The sequence below is a fragment of the Pristiophorus japonicus genome, chromosome 8 (assembly GCF_044704955.1).
Source record: "Pristiophorus japonicus isolate sPriJap1 chromosome 8, sPriJap1.hap1, whole genome shotgun sequence".
NCBI lineage: Eukaryota > Metazoa > Chordata > Chondrichthyes > Pristiophoridae > Pristiophorus > Pristiophorus japonicus.
In genome coordinates, this window is record NC_091984.1 from 159513056 (window position 1) to 159539530 (window position 26475).

The window sequence follows — 26475 nt, forward strand, 5'->3', positions numbered from 1 at the left end:
TGTGAAATCCAACAAATTTACACTTCTACGTTGACAGGTAAAAAAAAGTTGAACTTTATTACTAATTTTGACAGTGTTCTTGACTCCCTCCAAAATCTTCGATTTAAAAACAATGGCGTCTCTCAGCGCCGATTTGTCAATGTGCACTGGTTTTCTTAACTCACCAGAAGGTTTTTCGGGAATGACCAGATACGCCGACCGAAGAGAAAAAAATATTGGCCAAACTGCGAACAATTGAAAAAACCAGCGCAGACAAGAGGGAACGTCAAAAAAAACTGGCTTAGAAAAATTGTAACTAAGTCAGTTACGCCGGCGCAGATCGCATGGGAAACTTGGAAAAAATAAATACGCCAAAAAAACGGCGCAAATGACCGGAGAACATTGAGCCCCTTGTCCCCAAAAAGGATTGTGCGATGATCACTACTACCAATATAGTCATGCACAATCTTGTCTGTGGGGGGGGGGGGGGGGATGTGCGCGAGGAATGTGTGTGTGAGGGGGGGTGGTGGGGTGGTGTGAGGGTGGAGTTTGTGTGTGAAGGGTGTGTGTATGGGTGAGGGGGTGTGTGTGGGTGAGCGGGTGTGTGTGAGTGAGGGGGGGTGGAGGGTGTGTGTGTATGGGTGGGGGGTATGTGTGTGTGGGTGAGGGGGTGTGTGTGAGGGGTGTGTATGGTGGGGGGTGTGTGTAGGCCCTGTTGGATTCCCCTGGATCATTCTCAGTTACTGAGGAAGTCCATGTAGCCCCTGTTGGGTTCCCCTGGGTCATTCTCAGTTACTGAGGAAGTCCATGTAGCCCCTGTTGGATTCCCCTGGATCATTCTCAGTTACTGAGGAAGTCCATGTAGCCCCTGTTGGGTTCCCCTGGATCATTCCCAGCTACTGAGGAAGTCCATGTAGCCCCTGTTGGGTTCCCCTGGATCATTCTCAGTTACTGAGGAAGTCCATGTAGCCCCTGTTGGATTCCTCTGGATCATTCTCAGTTACTGAGGAAGTCCATTTAGCCCCTGTGGGATTCCCTTGGATCATTCTCAGTTACTGAGGAAGTCCATGTAGCCCCTGTTGGGTTCCCGTGGATCATTCTCAGTTACTGAGGAAGTCCATGTAGCCCCTGTGGGGTTCCCCTGGATCATTCTCAGTTACTGAGGAAGTCCATGTAGTCCCTGTGGGATTCCCCTGGATCATTCTCAGTTATTGAGGAAGTCCATGTAGCCCCTGTGGGATTCCCCTGGATCATTCTCAGTTACTGAGGAAGTCCATGTAGCCCCTGTTGGGTTCCCCTGGATCATTCTCAGTTACTGAGGAAGTCCATGTAGACCCTGTTGGGTTCCCCTGGATCATTCTCAGTTACTGAGGAAGTCCATGTAGCCCCTGTTGGATTCCCCTGGATCATTCTCAGTTACTGAGGAAGTCCATGTAGCCCCTGTTGGATTCCCCTGGTTCATTCTCAGTTACTGAGGAAGTCCATGTAGCCCCTGTGGGATTCCCCTGGATCATTCTCAGTTACTGAGGAAGTCCATGTAGCCCCTGTTGGATTCCCCTGGATCATTCTCAGTTACTGAGGAAGTCCATGTAGCCCCTGTTGGATTCCCCTGGATCATTCTCAGTTACTGAGGAAGTCCATGTAGCCCCTGTGGGATTCCCCTGGATCATTCTCAGTTACTGAGGAAGTCCATGTAGCCCCTGTGGGGTTCCCCTGGATCATTCTCAGTTACTGAGGAAGTCCATGTAGTCCCTGTTGGGTTCCCCTGAATCATTCTCAGTTACTGAGGAAGTCCATGTAGCCCCTGTTAGGTTCCCCTGGATCATTCTAAGTTACTGAGGAAGTCCATGTAGTCCCTGTTGGGTTCCCCTGGATCATTCCCAGTTACTGAGGAAGTCCATGTAGCCCCTGTTGGGTTCCCCTGGATCATTCTCAGTTACTGAGGAAGTCCATGTAGCCCCTGTGGGGTTCCCCTGGATCATTCTCAGTTACTGAGGAAGTCCATGTAGCCCCTGTGGGATTCCTCTGGATCATTCTCAGTTACTGAGGAAGTCCATGTAGCCCCTGTGGGATTCCCCTGGATCATTCTCAGTTACTGAGGAAGTCCATGTAGCCCCTGTGGGATTCCTCTGGATCATTCTCAGTTACTGAGGAAGTCCATGTAGCCCCTGTGGGATTCCCCTGGATCATTCTCAGTTACTGAGGAAGTCCATGTAGTCCCTGTGGGGTTCCCCTGGATCATTCTCAGTTACTGAGGAAGTCCATGTAGCCCCTGTGGGGTTCCCCTGGATCATTCCCAGTTACTGAGGAAGTCCATGTAGTCCCTGTTGGGTTCCCCTGGATCATTCTCAGTTACTGAGGAAGTCCATGTAGCCCCTGTTGGGTTCCCCTGGATCATTCTCAGTTACTGAGGAAGTCCATGTAGCCCCTGTGGGGTTCCCCTGGATCATTCTCAGTTACTGAGAAGTCCATGTAGCCCCTGTGGGGTTCCCCTGGATCATTCTCAGTTACTGAGGAAGTCCATGTAGCCCCTGTGGGGTTCCCCTGGATCATTCTCAGTTACTGAGGAAGTCCATGTAGCCCCTGTGGGGTTCCCCTGGATCATTCTCAGTTACTGAGAAGTCCATGTAGCCCCTGTGGGGTTCCCCTGGATCATTCCCAGTTACTGAGGAAGTCCATGTAGCCCCTGTTGGGTTCCCCTGGATCATTCTCAGTTACTGAGGAAGTCCATGTAGCCCCTGTTGGATTCCCCTGGATCATTCTCAGTTACTGAGGAAGTCCATGTAGCCCCTGTGGGGTTCCCCTGGATCATTCTCAGTTACTGAGGAAGTCCATGTAGCCCCTGTGGGGTTCCCCTGGATCATTCTCAGTTACTGAGGAAGTCCATGTAGCCCCTGTTGGGTTCCCCTGGATCATTCTCAGTTACTGAGGAAGTCCATGTAGCCCCTGTGGGGTTCCCCTGGATCATTCCCAGTTACTGAGGAAGTCCATGTAGCCCCTGTTGGGTTCCCCTGGATCATTCTCAGTTACTGAGGAAGTCCATGTAGCCCCTGTTGGATTCCCCTGGATCATTCTCAGTTACTGAGGAAGTCCATGTAGCCCCTGTTGGGTTCCCCTGGATCATTCTCAGTTACTGAGGAAGTCCATGTAGTCCCTGTGGGGTTCCCCTGGATCATTCTCAGTTACTGAGGAAGTCCATGTAGCCCCTGTGGGGTTCCCCTGGATCATTCTCAGTTACTGAGGAAGTCCATGTAGCCCCTGTGGGATTCCCCTGGATCATTCTCAGTTACTGAGGAAGTCCATGTAGTCCCTGTGGGGTTCCCCTGGATCATTCTCAGTTACTGAGGAAGTCCATGTAGCCCCTGTGGGGTTCCCCTGGATCATTCCCAGTTACTGAGGAAGTCCATGTAGTCCCTGTTGGGTTCCCCTGGATCATTCTCAGTTACTGAGGAAGTCCATGTAGCCCCTGTTGGGTTCCCCTGGATCATTCTCAGTTACTGAGGAAGTCTATGTAGCCCCTGTGGGGTTCCCCTGGATCATTCTCAGTTACTGAGAAGTCCATGTAGCCCCTGTGGGGTTCCCCTGGATCATTCTCAGTTACTGAGGAAGTCCATGTAGCCCCTGTGGGGTTCCCCTGGATCATTCTCAGTTACTGAGGAAGTCCATGTAGCCCCTGTGGGGTTCCCCTGGATCATTCTCAGTTACTGAGAAGTCCATGTAGCCCCTGTGGGGTTCCCCTGGATCATTCCCAGTTACTGAGGAAGTCCATGTAGCCCCTGTTGGGTTCCCCTGGATCATTCTCAGTTACTGAGGAAGTCCATGTAGCCCCTGTTGGATTCCCCTGGATCATTCTCAGTTACTGAGGAAGTCCATGTAGCCCCTGTTGGGTTCCCCTGGATCATTCTCAGTTACTGAGGAAGTCCATGTAGCCCCTGTGGGGTTCCCCTGGATCATTCTCAGTTACTGAGGAAGTCCATGTAGCCCCTGTTGGGTTCCCCTGGATCATTCTCAGTTACTGAGGAAGTCCATGTAGCCCCTGTGGGGTTCCCCTGGATCATTCTCAGTTACTGAGGAAGTCCATGTAGCCCCTGTGGGGTTCCCCTGGATCATTCTCAGTTACTGAGGTAGTCCATTTAGCCCCTGTGGGATTCCCTTGGATCATTCTCAGTTACTGAGGAAGTCCATGTAGCCCCTGTTGGGTTCCCCTGGATCATTCTCAGTTACTGAGGAAGTCCATGTAGCCCCTGTGGGGTTCCCCTGGATCATTCTCAGTTACTGAGGAAGTCCATGTAGCCCCTGTGGGGTTCCCCTGGATCATTCTCAGTTACTGAGGAAGTCCATGTAGCCCCTGTGGGGTTCCCCTGGATCATTCTCAGTTACTGAGGAAGTCCATGTAGCCCCTGTTGGGTTCCCCTGTATCATTCTCAGTTACTGAGGAAGTCCATGTAGCCCCTGTGGGGTTCCCCTGGATCATTCCCAGTTACTGAGGAAGTCCATGTAGCCCCTGTTGGGTTCCCCTGGATCATTCTCAGTTACTGAGGAAGTCCATGTAGCCCCTGTTGGATTCCCCTGGATCATTCTCAGTTACTGAGGAAGTCCATGTAGTCCCTGTGGGGTTCCCCTGGATCATTCTCAGTTACTGAGGAAGTCCATGTAGCCCCTGTTGGGTTCCCCTGGATCATTCTCAGTTACTGAGGAAGTCCATGTAGCCCCTGTTGGGTTCCCCTGGATCATTCTCAGTTACTGAGGAAGCCTCGGCAGATCCAATACGTGGGAATACCGAGCGCAGTGTTTAACGACAGGTCCTGGTGACCTGCTCACTGTTTCCATCCAGGTGCAGCAACACCTGGACCCTCCTCTTTCCCCCTTGTCCAAGTTCCCCAGCACACTGAGCGCTTCAGCCCGCACTTTATCGCACGGCATCGCAGAGCGGTTGAATCCTTGTGTGGGTTTTGTCTACAAACAGTTGGATCGTGTCTGCTCTCAACTGGATTATGTTCTTGGAGAGGCTCGACAGCGCCTCCTTCTGGTTCTCCTTGTTCCCCACAACAACAACAACTTGTATTTATATAGTACCTTTAACGTAGTGACGTAGTGAAACATCCCAAGGCGCTTCACAGGAGTATTATGGGATACAAATTTGACACCGAGCTGCATAAGTAGAAATTGGCGCAGGTGCTTGGTCAAAGAGGGAGGTTTTAAGGAGCATCTTGAAGGAGGAAAGAGAGGTAGAAAGGCAGAGAGGTTTAGGGAGGGAGTTCCAGAGCTTGGGGCCCAGGCAACAGAAGGCACAGCCACCAATGTTTGAGCGATTACAATCAGGGATGCTCAAGAGGGCAGAATTAGAGGAGCGCAGACATCTTGCAGGGGGTGGGGTTGTGGGGCTGGAGGAGATTACAAAGATAGGGAGGGGCGAGGCCATGGAGGAATTTGAAAATAAGGATGGGAATTTTGAAATCGAGGTGTTGCTTAACCCGGAGCCAATGTAGGTCAACGAGATGGATGAGCGGGACTTGATGCTAGTTAGGACATGGGCAGCCAAGTTTTGGATCATCTCTAGTTTACGTAGGGTAAAATGTGGGAGGCCAGCCAGGAGTGCATTGGAATATTCGGGTCTAGAGGTAATAAAGGCATGGATGAGGATTTCAGCAGCGGATGAGCTGAGGCAAGGGTGGAGACAGGCGATGTTACGGAGATGGAACTAGGCGGTCTTAGTTATGCTGCAGATGTATGGTCGAAAGCTCAGACTAATCAATGTGCCCGTCATTTTATGAGACCAGAAATAAGCTCCAATTGTAATGTTGCCCAGGCCCGTGACACACAGCAACTGGACAAGTGTAGAGCAAACACCCCAACAATCTGCTCACCAGCGTGTCTGTGAGCTGCAGCTGTGAAACCCGTGGAGATTTGAACAGCTCTCCGAAGGAGGAAGCCACGGTGATTGGCTGACAGTCTGGGGCGGTAAGGATTGGAGCTGCTTGACCTTCCACAATGCCAGGCAGGCTGAGGCCAGTGTATTTCACCATTGCTCTGGCCGGCAGGACAGCCTCCTTGTCGGACTTGCCCAGGTCCATCATTTGGTCCCATCCCCCCCTTTTCCCCGTGTCCTTACCTACTGTTTTATTACCTACTGTCCTTTAGTGCCCCACACAGTCCATGCCCATCTCTGCTTCTCCATGTTTCATACCCAGTTGAGAAATCTCTCTGGTTGGATTTGCCGTGGGGAGCAGTACCATTGAGCAGGGAAACATTAACACGGGTTGAGATGAATGAGCATGGCGCAGAATAACAGCGGGAATAATGTATAGTCACCGCCTCTGCCAACTCGGGCTTAGTGTTCAGACGGCAGCCAGGGATCGAAGGGTTAAATAGATTGAAGCTCTCTCCTCGTTGCTCTCTCAGGCACAAATACACAGTCTGTAGCACTTTGTGCAGCCATTTTGGATTGAACAGCTGGCTCTTCCTAATAACAACCCTCCGCACCACAGACTCTCAAAGTCCTTGTGGCAAAAGGTGCAGAAATGGGAGAGTCCCACAGACATTTCCAGCAGCATCACCTCCAAATTAGGATTTTCATGTGTTGGAGATTGAAACTGTTTAATGACGTCATGAAGTGGTTGTGACATCAGAGCATTTTGTTGTGACATCAGAGCGGTTCATTGTGACATGTGTTCCGGTCTTCGCCCCTTAAAAATGGCCATCTATTGCCAACCAGCCCAGGTGTTGGGGGGGTGTGGGGTGAGTCAGTACAGGAGGTGGGGCTGTGTGTCCATTATTATATATTATATATAACTGTGGGTGAGTCAGTACAGGAGGTGGGGCTGTGTGTCCTTTATTATATATAACTGTGGGGTGAGTCAGTACAGGAGGTGGGGCTGTGTGTCCATTATTATATATAACTGTGAGGTGAGTCAGTACAGGAGGTGGGGCTGTGTATATTGAGGTTTTTGTACAGCTGTGTATCACAGTGTAGAGGGGAGCTGTACCCTTGCTGACAGTAATAGACTGCGACATCCTCGCTCTGAACGTTGCTGATACTCAGGGTGAACGTGTTGGACTGCTGACTGCCGGTGAAGCGATTGGAGGTGCCAGTGAAACGATCTGTTGCCGCATAGATCAGCAGAGTGGGTTTCTGCCCGGCTTTCTGCTGGTACCAAGCAAGGTAGCCACTAACAGATGCACTGGCGGTACAGGTGATGGTTGCAGTCTGTCCCTCACTCACTGACAGCACCGGGGGAGATTGGGTCATGATGATGTCCCCACTGATACCTGAGGGGGAAATGGGGAAAGAAAGTGAAGTAAGCACTGTCACAGAAAGACGCTGTAAAATGAGAGATTGCTCGAGACACTGAGCTCTCCTCTAGTGTCAGCATTTGCCCTTCAATCACTGGTCAGTAGAGTTGGACAGAAATCGACAGCAGGGAGATATTAAACGTGGAAGGAGAGAGATTGGTACCTGCGTCGCAGAATGCCAGAGGCCAGATCAGCTGGATGGGTGAAATCATGGTGTCTGCTCCTGTCCCTGTGCCTGCTTACTGATAAACTGCCCTTCACTGGGCCCTGCTTTATAAACCTGCAGCCTGAGAGAGTCTCACTGCCCATCCCTCAGTATGTAAATGTCTTCACCCAGAGAAAGCCACATCAGCACATTTCAATTCCTCTTCTTCTCTAGCTCTTGCCCTCTCCCTCGCTCCCTCTCTGTCTCACCTACTCCATCTCTCCGTATGAATCTGTCGCTGTCACTCTCTGTCTCTCAGCCTCCACCTCTCGCTCTCTGTTATGCTCTCCCTCTCGCTCAGTCTTCATTTCCCTCTGTTTCACAGCCTCCCTCTACCCCTCTCTGTCTCTGGTTCACAGCCTCTCACTGTCTATCTCTCTGTCTCTCCCTCTCTGTCTTAAAGCCTCCACAGCTCTCATTCTCTCTCGGTCTCTATCACTCTGTCTGTCTCTCTCTTTGTCCCTGACTCTCTCTCTCTCTCTGTCACTCTGTCTCTCTCGCTTTGTGTCTCTCTCTCACATCCTCTCGCACTCACTCTCACTCTGTCTCCCTCCCTCTCTGTCTCACTGCCTCCACGTCTCTCACTCTCTCTTGCACTCTCTCTCTCTCTCTCGCTCTGTCTCCCTGTCCCTCCCCCACAGACTCCCAGGTGCAGCACACAAATGCAAAGTAAACCTCCCTGTGCTCTGCCCCACCAATGGATGTTAACCCTTGACCCCAGAGCATGCCTTCTGGAGTAAGGCCCCATTCCCCACAGTGACCATCCCTTGGCCTCTCTCAGTACACTGGCTGTTTATTGCCCAATTAAGGGCCGTTCTGTGCTGTGGGCCTATTCTCAGTGGGGACCGGTTTGGACACAAAGTTCATTTCATGAAGGCTCAGCAGAGGGAGGAGATCCTCACCCCATCAGTGTGAGCTGGAGCGACAGGACAGGATCTGATCCACTGCCCCATCTTGTCCGCACAGGACATCTTCGAATCCCTTCCCCTCTCCTTCCCCTTCCCCTTCCATGGCCCCGCTCCAGGTCAGGGTGTTTTTATTGGGATCAGGTGCCGACGATCCCACATTTACAACAGGAAGGGTCTGCACTCCACGTCTACCATGGACTCCAATAGGGCCCAGGAAACATGGCTCCTTCCTATTGATCCCCCAATAGAGACCAGGAAATATGGCTCCTTCCTATTGGTCCCCCAATAGGGACCAGGAAACATTGCTCTTTCCTACTGGTCCCCCAATAAGGACCAGGAAACATGGCTCCTTCCTATTGGACCTCACTGACCTACTCGCCCTGACCTCACTGTCCTACTGCCCCTGACCTTTGACCTGGTTATGGAGGCTGTTAGGCTCAAAATAAAGTAATGCAACTGAGTATTGTAGACAATGAGTAACTGTGACCTTAGCTCCTTTAATTAAACTCCAGAGTACTGGTACAGCATGGGAGGCCTGCTTATATACAATGCTCCCAAGGGATGCTGGGATCCCTTGGGACTCCAACAGGTATGCCCTCTGGTGGCAGTATGATACAGGTTGCCTAGAGTTGCATACATGACATCACTCCCTCCCAAAGTCAATAGTACACTTATTTACAGGGTGTGACGATCTGGGGCTTTTTGCTCCTTTGTCGATCGTCTCGGTACAAATGCAGCTGTGGGTGAGTTGGTTGGTTCTTTGCTGGGCAGCTGGCCTTGCCGGGCTGCTGGGGTGGGTGAGTTCAGCTTCATGGTTGACCGTGATGTTGGCTGCCACTTGTGTGTGTGTTGGCGGTTCGAAGTTGGTGAAGTCATCTTCAGGTTGCGCGTGGCTGTTTGTGAATCGCAGTTTGGTTTGGTCCAAATGCTTTCTGCAAGTTAGTCCATTAGTGTAAAGTCCTGTCCCCTCAGTACAGATTCACACGAGGCATGTAGTGAAGTCAAGGTCACTCTGGACCTGCACCTTTATTTCAACAGCTCTGGAATGCTGCACTTACCTGAGACCTGTCCTTATATACCTGTCTCTTACAAGTGCACCCCTGGTGGTAAGGTATGCTGGTGGTTACAGGTCATATCTTATTACAGTCATGTATAGCATGTTAGGATACAGTTATATATAAAAATGTAAGATACATGACATCACCCTCCCCCAACGTCTTATTGTCTTTATAGGTTCAGTCTCTCAGGTGGTCTATGCTCTCGCGTGGAGCGTCTGAGTTGTGGTTCAGTTGTTTGCCTTGGTGTCTGTTTTTCTTTGGGTGTGGTTGCTGGTATCTCGCCTGGGCTGTCTGTTTCGATTGGTGTGATTGTTGTTGACTCGCCTGGGCTGTCTGTTGGGATTGGTGCGATTGTTGTTGACTCGCCTGGGCTGTCTGTTTCGATTGGTGTGATTGTTGTTGACTCGCCTGGGCTGTCTGTTGGGATTGGTGCGATTGTTGTTGACTCGCCTGGGCTGTCTGTTTCGATTGGTGTGATTGTTGTTGACTCGCCTGGGCTGTCTGTTGGGATTGCCCTTTCCTCAGGTTGTTCCCTCTGTCTGTCCACCAGGTGTGGTGCGAGTTCCACATTGTAGTCTGCCTCTGGTTCCGCAGTGTTGTTGGTAAATCTGCTTTTGACTTGGTCTACATGCCTCCGGCAGGTTTTGCCATTGTCCATTTGTACTACCAGTAACCTGTTTCCTTCCTTGCCCGTTACTGTCCCTGCAACCCATTTGGGACCCCTGCCATAGTTTAGTACAAACACTTTGTCCCCTATCTCATTCCATCTCCCCCTCGAATTTCTGTCATGGTACTCAGTCAGCTTACGGCGCTTTGCCTCAACGATTTTGTGCATGTCTGGGAGGATTAATGAGAGCCTTGATTTTAAAGTCCTTTTTATCAACAGTTGCGCGGGGGGGATCCCAGTCAGTGAGTGCGGACAAGATCTGTATGCCAGTAGCAGTCGCGACAGGCGACCCTGCAGCGTGGGACCTTGGATTTTAAGCATGCCTTGTTTAATGATTTGCACTGCTCTCTCCGCCTAGCCATTGGAGGCCGGCTTGAACGGTGCCGTCTTGACGTGATTTATGCCATGGTCAGTTATAAAGTCTTGGAATTCTGCGCTGGTGAAGCACGGACCATTGTCACTGACCAATATGTCATGGATTCCGTGTGTTGCAAACATGGTTGCGAGGCTCTCCACAGTGGTGGAGGTTCTGCTCGAGTTTAAAATGGTGCATTCGATCCACTTTGAAAATGCATCTACAACTACGAGGAACATTTTGCCCATGAATGGGCCCGCATAGTCTACGTGCACCCGCGACCACGGTTTGATAGGCCAGGGCCAGGGGCTCAGGGGAGCCTCCCTGGGGGCATTGCTGAGTTGGGCACAAATGATGCACCTTCGGACGCAGAGCTCCAAGTCCACGTCAATATCAGGCCACCAGATGTGGGATCTGGCTATGGCCTTCATGAGAACGATCCCTGGGTGCTCGCGGTGGAGCTCCCGGACAAATGCCTCTTTGCCTCACAGAGGCATGACTACTCGGCTGTCCCACATCAGGCAGTCTGCTTGTAGTGATAGCTCATGCATGCGCCTGTGAAAGGGTTTTAATTCCTCGGGGCAGGCATCGCTAGCCTCTGCCCAGTCACCGATTAGGACACATCTTTTTACGAAGGATAACGTGGGGTCGCTGGCCGTCCAGGCTCTGATTTGGCGAGCCGTCATGGGCGAACCTGTGGACTCAAAGGCATTGATTGCCATGACTATCTCACAGTTCTGTTCGTCAGACCCTTCCGTGGTCGCCAGGGGTAGCCTGCTGAGCGCGTCGGCACAGTTGTCTGTGCCTGGTCTGTGCCTTATGGTATAGTCGTAGGACGCCAGCATGAGTGCCCACCGTTGAATTCGCGCCGAGGCGTTGGCGTTTATTGCCTTGCTCTCGGATAGTAGGGACGTAAGGGGCTTGTGGTCAGTTTCTAACGTGAACTTGGTCCCGAAAAGGTATTGGTGCATCTTTTTGACACCATACACGCACGCAAGCGCCTCCTTCTCTACCATTCCGTACCCGCGCTCCGCCTGCGAAAGTGACCTGGAGGCATAAGCTATGGGTTGTAATTTGCCCGCACTATTGACATGTTGCAAAACGCACCCGACCCCATACGCTGACGCATCGCACGTGAGAACTAGCTTTTTACCTGGGTCAAAGAAAGTCAAAACACTGTTGGAACACAGAAGGTTGCGTGCCTTATTGAAGGCGCGTTCCTGGGCGTCCCAATCGCACCCCTTCCTGAGTAGCACATGGAAGGAGGATTAGGTATAGCCATACCATCATCTTCTATGGTTCCGCCCCGCCACTGGCCACGGGCTCAGCGATGGGCGCTCCAATGATGGCGAGCACTGTCTGCTCCACGGGGGTAAGAACATCCGGGCGCGCCTGCCCCCCGCCATTGAGCTCCTGATGCCTCGGGTTCTGGGCCACCTTGCCCTGCAAGAGAGGGAAATGTATCGGTGAGTGTGGTGCCATGTGTTTGGGTGATGCGCCTGTCATGGTTGAATAGCTGGCAGTGTGTGCAAGCTGTGAGATGTGGATGTGAGGCTTGTAGCAGAATCTAAGTGTGTGAGGGTGAGGTGAAGCTGTGAATGTGGATGTTTCCCCTCGTGGGGGAATCTGGAACTAGGGGGCATAATCTCAGAATAAGGAGTCATCCATTTAAGATGGAGATGAAGAGGAATTTCTTCTCTCAGCAGATCATGAATCTTTGGAATTCTCTGCTCCAGAGAGTTGTGGAGGCTGGGGCATTGAATATATTCAAGGCTGAGATAGACAGATTCTTGAACTACAGGGGAGTCCCAGGTTATGGGGAGCGGGCGGGGAAGTGGAGTTGAGGCCAAGATCAGATCAGCCATGATCTTATTGAATGGTGGACCAGCTCGAGGGGCCGTATGGTCCACTCCTGCTCCTATTCCTTATGTTCTTGTGTATGAGTCCTGATTGCTAGAGATTGTTGGTAGGTGGGTGATGGGGGTGTGATGCATTGAGCAGTGTGTGAGGCTAGTGGTACAGTTGGTGGGACATGGCATTTGAAGATAAATTCACCGACCTTGACCACTCTTGTGAGGTATTTGAATTTCTTGCAGCACTGCATCCAAGTCGTCGGGTTCTGGTCTCACTGCCTTCGAAACGTTTGTCTGGTGAAGCCTCCTCACCCCCTGTGGGTAGAGAACATCTCTCCCCCTCTGCACCTCCTCCCCCAAGGCCTCCAGTGCAGCGCTGGAGGATCTTGGAGCCGGCTCTCTCCCCTGTTGTGTCATCAGTACGTCTTGGTCCAGGTCAGAATGTCTTCCACAGCCACTTCCAGCACCTGCTCCAGACACATTTCACCTGTCCATTAAGAGGTGCAGGCCAGATTTAACTGGTGCCAGCCTCACACAACTATTTTGTTGTTGAACAAGTGCCCCCTGATTAAAGGGAGCACTAAAACCGACAAACTTAAACAAATTCAACTTTAGACATTCAACTTCAATCAAATTAAAATTGGATTGCCGGGGTGATGATGCACTCCAGTTCCTCCGGTGCCCACCTCTCGCGGAAGGCCGCGTGTGTACCGGTGGACACCGTGTGCTCCATCTCCAGGGACACCCTGGCTCGGATGTAACCACGGAAGAGAGGCAGGCAGTCGGGCTGAATGACCCCCTCGACTGCCCATTGCCTGGACCGGCTGATGGCTCCCTTGGCCCTGCCCAGGAGCAGTCCCACGAGGAGGCCTTCCGACCTGCCCGCTCCCCTCTGCACAGGGTGCCCAAAGATCAGGAGGGTGGGACTGAAGTGCAACCAGAATTTGAGGAGCAGCCCCTTCAAATAATGGAATAGTGGCTGCAACCTCACACATTCTATAAAAACATGGAACACGGACTCCTCCAGACCGCAGAAATTGCAGGCAGCTTGGGAATCCGTGAACAGACTTAAAAACTTATTGCACGGGAGTGCTCCATGCAACACCCTCCAGGCCAAGTCCCCAATAAATAGAGGGAGGAATCCCGCATACAGAGCACTCCATTGGGGATCCCCGCCTCCTCCGGATAGCAAGATGGTGTGCCATGGCGTGTCCGGACGTCAGATGAGAATGCCAATGTGGAGACTGTGCAAGAGCAGCCCGTACAGGAATCCCCTCCGCACAGAGCCAGCTTCACACAACCCCGCTGAGGCCTGTCGCCACTCAACAGCACAGTTAGTGCTGGGTGCACGCACCAATCATGTAGGTTACCAGGCAGCACAACATTGGCCTGCTGCCTGCATCGGGAGCTACTGGCGCGGGTTAATCCCGCATCGTGATTCTCGCGCCCCTTTGCAGGGCCTATCGAATTCATCCCCCATAGAGTCTGTGATCATAGAGATTCTGCACCATGTGTAGGAGGGGATTCAATGGGTGGTAGAGTCCATGATAGGGTGGGGGGGGGGTACATGGGATGTGGGAGGGGATTCAATGGGTGGTAGAGTCCATGATAGGGTGGGGTGTACATGGGATGTGGGAGGGGATTCAATGGGTGGTAGAGTCCATGATAGGGTGGGGTGTACATGGGATGTGGGAGGGGATTCAATGGGTGGTAGAGCCCATGATAGGGTGGGGTGTACATGGGATGTGGGAGGGGATTCAATGGGTGGTAGAGTCCATGATAGGGTGGGGTGTACATGGGATGTGGGAGGGGATTCAATGGGTGGTAGAGCCCATGATAGGGTGGGGTGTACATGGGATGTGGGAGGGGATTCAATGGGTGGTAGAGTCCATGATAGGGTGGGGTGTACATGGGATGTGGGAGGGGATTCAATGGGTGGTAGAGCCCATGATAGGGTGGGGTGTACATGGGATGTGGGAGGGGATTCAATGAGCTAATGGGTAAAAGGCCTTTTCTCATTCTAGGTATTTGATATTTTGAAGGAAAATAAAACCAGGGAAAGTTCAGCTCACTCCCCGTGACCTTGGAAATTACGGTTGGGTGAAAGAAAGAAAAATACAGACTTGCATTTATATAGCGCCTTTCACATCCTCAGGATGTCACAAGTGCTTTACAGCCAATTAAATAATTTTTGAAGTGTAGTCACTGTTGTATAGTAGGAAACGTGGCAGCCAATTTGCGCACAGCAAGCTCCCACAAACAACAATGTGATAATGAGCTGATAATCTGTTTCCGTGAAAGAGGAAAGTGTGTCCTATTCTCCTGAACTGTCAGCCCATGGGTTTTTTATTAATTCATGGAATGTGGGCATTGCTGGTTAGGCCAGCATTTATTATAAGAAATAGGAGCAGGAGTAGACCATTTTGCCTCTCGAACCTGCTCCACCATTCACTAAGATCATGGCTGACCTGATCATGGACTCAGCTCCACTTCCCTGCCCGCTTTCCATGACCCTTTATTCTCTGATTGTTCAAAAATCAGTCAATCTCCGCCTTAAATATATTCAGTGACCCAGCCTCCACAGCTCTCTGGGGCAGAGAATTCCACAGATTTATAACCGTCAGAGAAGAAATTCCTCCTCATCTCAGTTTAAAATGGACGACCTCTTATTCTATGTCTCCTAGTTTTAGTTTCCCCTATGTGGAAATGTCCTCTCTGCCTCCACCTTGTCGGGCCCCTCATTATCTTACATGTTTCGATAAAATCACCTCTCATTCTTCTGAACTCCAATGAGTATAGGACCAACTTACTCAACCTATCTTCATAAGACAACCCCCTCATCTCCAGAATCAACCTAGTGAACCCCCCCACCCCCGGCGCACTGAGCACCCCCCGCACCGAAACCCCCCTCCATCAAACGCCCCCCTGCACCGAGCCCCCCACCGCACTGAACCCCTCCCACACCGAGAGCCCCCCCCGTACCGAGCCCCACCCACACTGAGCCGCACTGAGAGCCCCTCCCCGTACCGAGCCCCACCACCTCCCCCCCCCCCCCCCCGCATCGAGCCCACCCCCGCACCAAGCACAGTTTCTGAGCGCCCCCCACCCCCGGCATAGAGGCCCCCCAGCATCGAGCCCCCCCCACACACCGAGCACCCCCGGTGCCGAGCACAGCGGATTGAGCGGCCACAGCACGGTGTCTCCTGCAGTGCATCTTGTAGATGGTACACACTGCAGCCACGGTGTGTCGGTGGTGGAGGGAGTGAATGTTGAAGGTGGTGGATGGGGTACCAATGAAGCGAGCTGCTTTGTCCTGGATGGTGTCGAGCTTCTTCAGTGTTGTTGTAGCTGCAACTCATCCAGGCAAGTGGAGAGTATTCCATCACACTCCTGACTTGAGCCTTGTAGATGATGAAAAGGCTTTGGGGAGTCAGGAGGTGAGTCACTCACCGCAGAATACCCAGCCTCTGACCCGCTCTTGTCACCACAGTATTTATGTGGCTGGTCAGTTAAGTTTCTGGTCAATGGTGACCCCCAGGATGTTGGTGGTGGGGGGTTCGGCTATGGTAATGCCGTTGAATGTCAAGGGGCAGTGATTAGATTCTCTCTTATTGGGACAATGGTCATTGCCTGGCACTTGTGTGGCGTGAATGTTACTTGCCACTTATCAACCCAAGCCTGAATGTCGTCCAGGTCTTGCTGCATGCGGACACGGACTGCTTCATTATCTGAGGAGGATTAATTAAGGAAAGCCAACATGGATTTGTTAAAGGCAAATTGTGTTTCACTAAATTGATTGAGTTATTTGACGAGGTAACAGAGAGGGTTGATGAGGGCAATGCGGTTCACGTATTCCAAAAGGCGTTTGATAAAGTGCCACATAATAGGCTTGCCAGCAAAGTTAGAGCCCATGGAATGGGGAATGGTAGCATAGTAGCATAGTGGTAATGTTACTGGGCTAATAATCTAGAGACCTGGACCAATGATGCACAGACATGAGTTCAAATCCCATCACAGCGGCTGGGAAATTTAAATTCAGTTAATTAAATAAGTCTGGAATAAAAAAAGCTAGTGTTAATAATGGTGACCATGTGTTTAGAAACATAGAAAATAGGTGCAGGAGTAAGCCATTCGGCCCTTTGAGCCTGCACCACCATTCAATAAGATCATGGCTGATCATTCCCTCAGCACCCCTTTCCTGCTTTCTCTCCATATCCCTTGATCCCCTTAGCCGTAAGGGCCATATCTAACTCCCTCTTGAATATATCCAATGAACTGGCATCAACAACTCTCTGCGGCAGGGAATTCCACAGGTTAACAACTCTCTGAATGAAGAAGTTTCTCCTCATCTCAGTCCTAAATGGCCTCCGCCTTATCATAAGACTATGTCCCCTGGTTCTGGACTTCCCCAACATTGGGAACATTCTTCCCGCATCTAACCTGTACAGTCCTGCCAGAATCTTATATGTTTCTATGAGATCCCCTCTCATCCTTCTAAACTCCAGAAAATAAAGGCCCAGTTGATCCAGTCTCTCCTCATATGACAGTCCAGCCATCCCTGGAATCAGTCTGGTGAACCTTCGCTGCACTCCCTCAATAGCAAGAATGTCCTTCCTCAGATTAGGAGACAAAACTGTACACAATATTCCAGGTGAGGCCTCACTAAAGCCCTGTACAACTGCAGTAGGACCTCCCTGCTCCTATACTCAAATCCCCTAGCTATGAAGGCCAACATACCATTTACCTGCAATGCCCACTTTCAGTGATTGATGAACCATTACACGCAGGTCTTGTTGCACCTCCCCTTTTCCTAATCTGCCGCTATCCAGATAATATTCTGCCTTTGTGTTTTTGCCCCCAAAATGGATAACCTCTCATTTATCCACATTACACTGCATCTGCTATGCATTTGCCCACTCTCCTAACCTGTCCGAATCACCCTGAAGCCTCTTAGCGTCCTCCTCACAGCTCACACCGCCACCCAGTTTAGTGTCATCAGCAAACTTGGAGATATTACACTCAATTCCTTCATCTAAATCGTTAATGTATATTGTAAAGAACTGGGGTCCCAGCACTGAGCCCTGCAGGACTCCACTAGTCACTGCCTCCCATTCCGAAAAGGACCCATTTATTCCGACTCTCTGCTTCCTGTCTGCCAACCAGTTCTCTATCCACGTCAGTGCATTACTCCCAATACCATGCGCTTTGATTTTGCACACTAATCTCTTGTGTGGGACCTTGTCAAAAGCCTTTTGAAAGTCCAAATACACCACATTCACTGGTTCTCCCTTGTCCATTCTACTAGTTACATCCTCAAAAAATTCCAGAAGATTCGTCAAGCATGATTTCCCTGTCATAAATCCAAGCTGATTCGGTCCGATCCTGTCACTGCTTTCCAAATGTGCTGCTATTTCATCCTTAATGATTGTTTCCAACATTTTCCCCACTACTGATGTCAGGCTAACCGGTCTATAATTACCTGTTTTCTCTCTGCCTTCTTTTTTAAAAAGTGGTGTTACATTAGCTGCCCTCCAGTCCACAGGGACTGATCCAGAATCGATAGACTGTTGGAAAATGATCACCAATGCATCCATTGTTTCTCGGGCCACTTCCTTAAGTACTCTGGGATGCAGACTATCAGGCCCCGGGAATTTATCGGCCTTCAATCCCATCAATTTCCCAAACACAATTTTCCACCTAATGAGGATATCCTTCAGTTCCTCCTTCTCATTAGACCTGCTGTCCCCTAGTACAATCGGAAGGTTATTTGTGTCTTCCTTCGTGAAGACAGAACCAAAATATTTGTTCAATTGGTCTGCCATTTCTTTGTTCCCCATTATAAATTCACCTGAATCCGACTGCAAGGGACCTACGTTTGTCTTCACTAATCTTTTTCTCTTCACATATTTATAGAAGCTTTTGCAGTCAGTTTTTATGTTCCCTGCAAGCTTCCTCTCGTACTCTATTTTCCCCCTCTTAATTAAACCCTTAGTCTTCCTCTGTTGAATTCTAAATTTCTCCCAGTCCTCAGGTTTGCTGCTTTTTCTGGCCAATTTATATGCCTCTTCCTTGGCTTTAACACTATCCTTAATTTCCCTTGTTAGCCATGGTTGAGCGACCTTCCCTGTTTTATTTTTACTCCAGACAGGAATGTACAATTGCTGAATTTCATCCATGTGATCTTTAAATGTTTGCCGTTGCTTATCCACCATCAACCCTTTAAGTATCATTTGCCTGTCTATTCTAGCCAATTCACGCCTCATACCGTCGAAGTTACCTTTCCTTAAGTTCAGGACCCTAGTTTCTGAATTAACTGTGTCACTCTCCATCTTAATGAAGAATTCTACCATATTATGGTCACTCTTCCCCAAGGGGCCTCGCACAACAAGATGCTAATTAGTCCTTTCTCATTACACATCACCCAGTCTAGGATGGCCAGCTTTCTCGTTGGTTCCTCGACATATTGGTCGAGAAAACCATCCCTAATACACTCCAGGAAATCCTCCTCCACCGCATTGCTACCAGTTTCATTCGCCCAATCAATATGTAAATTAAAGTCGCCCATGATAACTGCTGTACCTTTATTGCACACATCCCTTATTTCTTCCTTGATGCTGTCCCCAACCTCACTACTACTGTTTGGTGGTCTGTACACAACTTCCACTAGCGTTTTCTGCCCTTTGGTATTCCGCAGCTCCATCCATACCGATTCCACATCATCCAAGCTAATGTCCTTTCTTACTATTGCATTAATTTCCTCTTTGACCAGCAATGCCACACCGCCTCCTTTTCCTTTCTGTCTATTCTTCCTAAATGTTGAATACCCCAGGACGTTGAGTTCCCAGCCTTGGTCACCCTGGAGCCATGTCTCCGTGATGCCAATTACATCATACCCATTAACTGCTATCTGCGCAGTTAATTCGTCCACCTTATTCCGAATACTCCTCGCATTGAGGCACAAAGCCTTCAGGCTTGTTTTTTTAACACACTTTGCCCCTTTAGAATTTTGCTGTAATGTGGCCCTTTTTGTTTTTTGCCTTGGGTTTCTCTGTCCTCCATTTTTACTATTCTCCTTTCTATCTTTTGCTTCTGACTCCATTTTATTTCCCTCTGTCTCCCTGCATAGGTTCCCATCCCCCTGCCATATTAGTTTAACTCCTCCCCAACAGCACTAGCAAACACTCCCCCTCGGACATTGGTTCCAGTCCTGCCCAGGTGCAAACCATCCGGTTTGTACTGGTCCCACCTTCCCCAGAACCAGTTCCAATGCCCCAGGAATTTGAATCCCTCCCTTCCGCACCACTGCTCAAGCCACGTATTCATCTGAGCTATCCTGCGATTCCTACTCTGACGAGCACATGGCACTGGTAGCAATCCTGAGATTACTACTTTTGAGGTGCTACTTTTTAATTTAACTCCTAGCTCCCTAAATTCATCTCGTAGGACCTCATCCTGTTTTTTACCTATATCGTTGGTACCTATATGCACCACGACAACTGGCTGTTCACCCTCCCTTTTCAGAATGTCCTGCACCCGCTCCAAGACATCCTTGACCCTTGCACCAGGGAGGCAACATACCATCCTGGAGTCTCGGTTGCGGCCGCAGAAATGCCTCTCTATTCCCCTTACAATTGAATCCCCTATCACATTCGCTCTCACCCTCTTTTTCCTGCCCTCCTGTGAAGCAGAGCCACCCACGGTACCATGAACTTGGCTGCTGCTGCTCTCCCCTGATGAGTCATCCCCCTCAACAGTACCCAAAGCGGTGTGTCTGTTTTGCAGGGGGATGACCGCAGGGGACCCCTGCACTTACCTTCCTTGCACTGCTCTTCCTGCTGGTCTTCCATTCCCTATCTGGCTGTGGACCCTTTACCTGCGGTAAGACCAACTCACTAAATGTGCTATTCACATAATTCTCAGCATTGTGGATGCTCCAGAGTGTATCCACTTGCAGCTCCAGCTCCACAACGCGGTCCGTCAGGAGCTGGAGGAGGATACACTTCCCACACACGTAGTCGTCAGGGACACTGGAGGCATCCCTGACTTCCCACATAGTACAGGAGGAGCACACCACGTATCCGAGCTCTCCTGCCATGACTTAACCCTTAGATAAACTTAATTTGGCAACAACAATGCTAAAGGTTACTTACTGATATAGAAAAGAAAAAAGAAAAGCTACTTACCAATCACCAGCCAATCACTTACCCCTTGGCTGTGACGTCACCTTTTGATTTCTTTCTACTTTTTTGCCTCCCTGCTGCAGCTGCACTGGTAGGCCTCCTGGACGACTGTTGGGCCTTTATAGGCCACTCCAACGTCCCCGGACTCCTGCTGCTCGCACTCCCGCCTCCTGAACGACTGCTGGGCCTTTATGGGCTGCTCCGACGTCCCCGGACTCCTGCTCGCACTCCTGACTGCTGGGCCTTTATAGGCCACTCCAACGACCCCGGACTCCTGCTGCTCGCACTCCTCCTCCTGAACGACTGCTGGGCCTTTATAGGCCGCTCCAACGTCCCCGGACTCCTGCTCGCACTCCTGACTGCTGGGCCTTTATAGGCCGCTCCAACGTCCCCGGACTCATGCTGCTTGCACTCCCACCTCCTGAACGACTGCTGGGCCTTTATAGGCCACTCCGATGTCCCCAGACTCCTGCTCGCACTTCTCCTCCTGGACTTGACACTTAACTGCCCAGTGAGCCACTGTAAAATGTATGGATTTACCCCTCACCCCATCCAATAGTTTATAGAGTTCGGACCCGCGGAACAGACAGCTCAAGACAAAGATTTCTGGAATAAGTTCTCTTTACTTCAAATCAACAAGAGGTTACAAGTAAGCCTTTAATAGTCGTGTTACACACAGTAATCCTGGATTATAAATAAGCCTCTAATAGTACTGTTACACTCATTAATCCTGGATTATAAATTAGCCTTGAATAATACTGTTACACAGGGTAATCCCGGATTATAAATGAGCATGCACAGATCTATTTCTTGACTTTAAGCTCAAGCAATCATCAATAACCTCACACGTACTAACACCGACAAGTGGTCGGTTCGGTGGTGACTAGAGGTAGCTCTTTAACTGGAAACTGACCAAGTATCTTTTCGTAGCTCTTTTTATACCCCAAAACTGGGCAGTCCCTCAGTGTGTCCGTGTCCCATTCAATGGGAGTAATGGGCAGTCCCTCAGTGTGTCCGTGTCCCATTCGATGGGAGTAATGGGCAGTCCCTCAGTGTGTCCGTGTCCCATTCGATGGGAGTAATGGGCAGTCTCTCAGTGTGTCCGTGTCCCATTCGATGGGAGTAATGGGCAGTCCCTCAGTGTGTCCGTGTCCCATTCGATGGGAGTAATGGGCAGTCCCTCAGTGTGTCCGTGTCCCATTCGATGGGAGTAATGGGCAGTCCCTCAGTGTGTCCGTGTCCCATTCGATGGGAGTAATGGGCAGTCCCTCAGTGTGTCCATGTCTCATTCGATGGGAGTAATGGCCGTAGATGTTCTTCTTCTCTCCTGATCAACCAACTAGACAGTTAATCAGTGGGTCTCAAAACTGGAGACTTCATATCTGCAGATGTTCCTGTTTCTGGGTCTGTTCTCGCAAAGCTCTCACGGTCTGAAGGCCACTATTTCCCTTACCTGTGAAACACAGCTTTCGAAGTAGCTCAACCACAGGACAGCTTGCAGCGTTCAGCAGCTTTAATGGACATTTGTGCAGCAGAAAGTCCTGTTGGCCTCGCGAGGCATGCTGGTACATAAAATCTGGTCAAGTTACAGCAAACTTGTACAAAATCTTACCCCACTCCGTTGTACCAAACTGCTATTAAAGAAAGGAACAGCGGTTCTTCTCAAGGGCAATTAGGTCTGGGCAGTAAATGCTGGCCTTGCCGGTGACGCCCACATCCCAGGAACAAATAAAACAAATAAAAGGGACAGCAGCAGCATGGATATGAAATTGGCTAAGAATGTACAGGGCACAATTTCAAAATTTGCAGATGACTCAAAACGTGAGGAGGATAGTGATGGACTTCAAGACATAGACAGGCTGGTGAAATGGGCGATATATGGCAGATGGCAGATTTAACACAGGAAAGGGCAAAATGATACATTTTGGTAGGAAGAATGAGGAGAGGCAATATAAACTAAAGGGTACAATCATAAAGGGGGTGCGTGAACAGAGAGACCTGGGGTATATGGGCACAAATCGTTGAAGGTGGCAGGGCCGGTTGAGAAAGCGATTTTTTAAAAAGCATACAGGATACTGGGCTTCATAAATAGAGGCACAGAGTACAAAAGCAAGGAAGTTATGATGAACCTTTATAAAGCACTGGTTCGACCTCAACTGGAGTATTGTGTCCAATTCTTGGCACCACACTTTAGGAAGGATGTGAAGGCCTTAGAGAGGGTGCAGAAAAGATTTACAAGAATGATTCCAGGGATGAGGGACTTCAGTTACATGGATAGACTGGAGATGCTGGAGTTGTTTCTCCTTAGAGCAGAGAAGGTTGAGAGGAGATTTGATAGAGTTATTCAAAATCATGAGGAGCAGATAGAGAGAAACTTTTCCCATTGGCAGAAGGATCGAGAACCAGAGGACACAGATTTAAGGTGATTAGCAGAAGAACCAAAGGCAACATGAGGGAAAACGTTTTTACGCAGCGAGTGGTTAGGATCTGGAATGCTCTGCCTGAAAGGGTGATGGAGGCAGACTCAATCGTGGCTTTCAAAAGGGAGTTGGATAAGTACCTCAAGGAAAATAATTGCAGGGCTACGGGGAAAGGGCGGGGGAGTGGGACTAGCTGAAGTGCTCTTGCAGAGAGCCAGCACGGGCTCGATGGGCCGAATGGCCTCCTCCTGTGCTGTAACCATTCTATGATTCAGTGAGTTGTGAATGGCACTGAACACTGTGCAGTCATCAGTGAATATCCCCACTTCTGACCTTATGATGGAGGGAAGGTCATTGATGAAGCAGCTGAAGGTGTTTGGGCCGAGGACACTGCCCTGAGGAACTCCTGTAGCAATGTCCTGGGGCTAAGAGGATTGACCTCCAACCACCACAACCATCTTCCTTTGTGCTGGGTATGACTCCAGCCAATGGAGAGTTTTCCCCCTGATTCCCAATGACTTCTTGATGGGCTCCTTGATGCCACACTCGGTCAAATGCTGCCTTGATATAAAGGCACTCACCACTGGAATTCAGCTCTTTTGTCCATAGAATCATAAAGAATCACAGAAATTTACAACACGGAAGGAGGCTATTTCGGCCCATCGTGTCCGCGCCGGCCAACAACTGGCTATCCAGCCTAATCCCACTTTCCAGCCCTTGGTTACAACACTTCAGATGCACATCCAAGTTCTTTTTAAATGTGGTGAGGGTTTCTGCCTCTACCACCCCATGTTTGGACCAAGGCTGTAATGAGGTCTGGAGTTGAGTGGTCCTGGTGGAACCCAAACTGAGCATCGGTGAGCAGGTTATTGGTGAGTAAGTGCTGTTTGATAGAACTGTCGAAGACACCTTCCATCACTGTGCTGATGATTGAGAGTAGACTGATGGGGCGGTAATTAGCCGGATTGGATTTGTCCTGCTTTTTGTGGACAGGACATACCTGGGCAGTTTTACACATTGTCGGGTAGATGCAAATGTTATGGCTGTACTGGAACAGCTTGGCTAGAGGCACGGCTAGTTCTGGAGTACAAGTCTTCAGCACAACAGCTGGGATATTGTCAGGGCCCAGACCCTTTGCTGTATCCAGCGCGCTCACCCATTTTGTGCTATTAAGTGGAGTGAATCGCATTGGTTGAAGACTGGCTTCTGTGATGGTGGGGACCTCAGGAGGAGGCCGATGTGGATCATCCACTCGGCACTTCTGCCTGAAGATGGTCTTTTGCACTCGTGTGCTGGGCTCTGCCATTATTGAGGATGAGGATATTCATGGAGACTCCTTCTCCCATTAGTAGTTTGTCCTCCACCCTTCACGACAGGATGTGGCAGGACTGCAGAACTTTGTTCTGATTTATTTGATCGCTTAGCCTTGTCTATAGCATGCTGCTTCCCTTGGTTAGCATGCATGTAGTCCTGCGTTGCAGTTTCCCCAGGCTGGCATCTCATTTTTAGGTACGCCTGATGCTGCTCCTGGCATGCTCTTCTGCACTCCTCATTGAACCAGGGTTGGTCCCTTGGCTTGATGGTAATGGTAGAGTGTGGTGGAATATAATTCTGCTGCTGCTGATGGCCCACAGCGCCTCACGGATGCCCAGTTTTGAGCATCAGTTCTGAATCTATCCCATTTAGCACGGTGGTAGTGCCACACAACACGATGGAGGGTGTTGTGCTTAAACAAAGGAGACTACAGTGGGATGAGGGCAGAGTTGGCTGAAGTAGACTGGGAACACAGACTAAACGGTGGCACAATTGAGGAACAGTGGACGACTTTTAAGGAGTTCTTTCATAGTGCTCAACAAAAATATATTCCAGTGAAAAAGAAGGGCGGTAAGAGAAGGGATAACCAGCTGTGGATAACCAAGGGAATAAAGGAGAGTATCAAATTAAAAACCAATGCGTATAAGGTGGCCAAGGTTAGTGAGAAACTAGAAGATTGGGAAAATTTTAAACGACAGCAAAGAATGACTAAGAAAGCAATAAAGAAAGGAAAGATAGATTACGAAAGTAAACTTGCGCAAAACATAAAAACAGATCGTAAAATCTTTTATCGATATATAAAACGGAAGAGAGTGACTAAAGTAAATGTTGGTCCCTTAGAAGATGCGAAGGGGGATTTAATAATCGGAAATGTGGAAATGGCTGAGACCTGAAACAATTATTTTGCTTCGGTCTTCACAGTGGAAGACACGAAAACCTTGCCAAAAATTGCTGGTCACGGGAATGTGGGAAGGGAGGACCTTGAGACAATCACTATCACTAAGGGTGTAGTGCTGGACAGGCTAGGTGACAAGTCCCCTGGTCCTGATGAAATGCATCCCAGGCTATTAAAAGAGATGGCGGAAGTTATAGCAGATGCATTCGTTATAATCTACCAAAATTCTCTGGAATCTGGGGAGGTACCAGCGGATTGTAAAGCAGCTAATGTAACGCCTCTGTTTAAAAAAGGGGGCAGGCAAAAGGCAGGTAACTAGGTCGGTTAGTTTAACATCTGTAGTGGGGAAAATGCTTGAAGCTATCATTAAGGAAGAAATAGCGGGACGTCTAGATAGGAATAGTGCAATCAAGCAGACGCAACATGGATTCATGAAGTGGAAATCATGTTTAACTAATTTACTGGAATTCTTTGAGGATGTAACGAGCATGGTGGTTAGAGGTGTACCGATGGATGTGGTGTATTTAGATTTCCAAAAGGCATTCGATAAGGTGCCACACAAAAGGTTACTGCAGAAAATAAAGGTACGCGGAGTCAGAGGAAATGTATCAGCATGGATCGAGAATTGGCTGGCTAACAGAAAGCAGAGAGTCGGGATAAATGGGTCCTTTTCGGGTTGGAAATCGGTGGTTAGTGGTGTGCCACAGGGATCGGTGCTGGGACCACAACTGTTTACAATATACATAGATGACCTGGAAGAGGGGACAGAGTGTAGTGTAACAACATTTGCAGATGACACAAAAATTAGTGGGAAAGCGGGTTATGTAGAGGACACAGAGAGGCTGCAAAGAGATTTAGATAGGTTGAGCGAGTGGGCTAAGGTTTGGCAGATGGAATACAATGTCGGAAAATGTGAGGTCATCCATCCTAGAAAAAAACCAGTAAAAGGGAATATTATTTGAATGGGGAGAAATTACAACATGCTGCGGTGCAGAGGAACCTGGGGGTCCTTATGCATGAATCCCAAAAAGTTAGTTTGCAGGTGCAGCAGGTAATCAGGAAGGCGAATGGAATGTTGGCCTTCATTGCGAGAGGGATGGAGTACAAAAGCAGAGAGGTCCTTCTGCAACTGTATAGGGTATTGGTGAGGCTGCACCTGGAGTACTGCGTACAGTTTTGGTCACCTTAAGGAAGGATATACTAGCTTTGGACGGGGTACAGAGACGATTCACTAGGCTGATTCCGGAGATGAGGAGGTTACCTTATGATGATAGATTGAGTAGACTGGGTCCTTACTCGTTGGAGTTCAGAAGGATGAGTGGTGATCTTATAGAAACATCTAAAATAA

The 26475-nt window shown here is 49.6% G+C and overlaps 1 protein-coding gene across 7 annotated transcripts in view; it reads left to right on the top strand.

Annotated features, from left to right (window-relative positions):
* Positions 1 to 26475, top strand: part of LOC139268782 (2-5A-dependent ribonuclease-like) — a 103009-nt gene that overhangs the window by 50773 nt on the left and 25761 nt on the right. The window contains exon 9 of one of the 7 annotated variants that reach the window (XM_070887471.1): positions 20101 to 21458. The exons of the other annotated variants lie outside the window; for them this stretch is intronic. Coding sequence (XP_070743572.1) covers positions 20101 to 20200 — 100 coding nt within the window. The 3' untranslated portion in view covers positions 20201 to 21458. Of the gene's footprint in view, positions 1 to 20100; positions 21459 to 26475 lie in introns of those variants that run through there. 7 annotated transcript variants of the gene reach the window in all.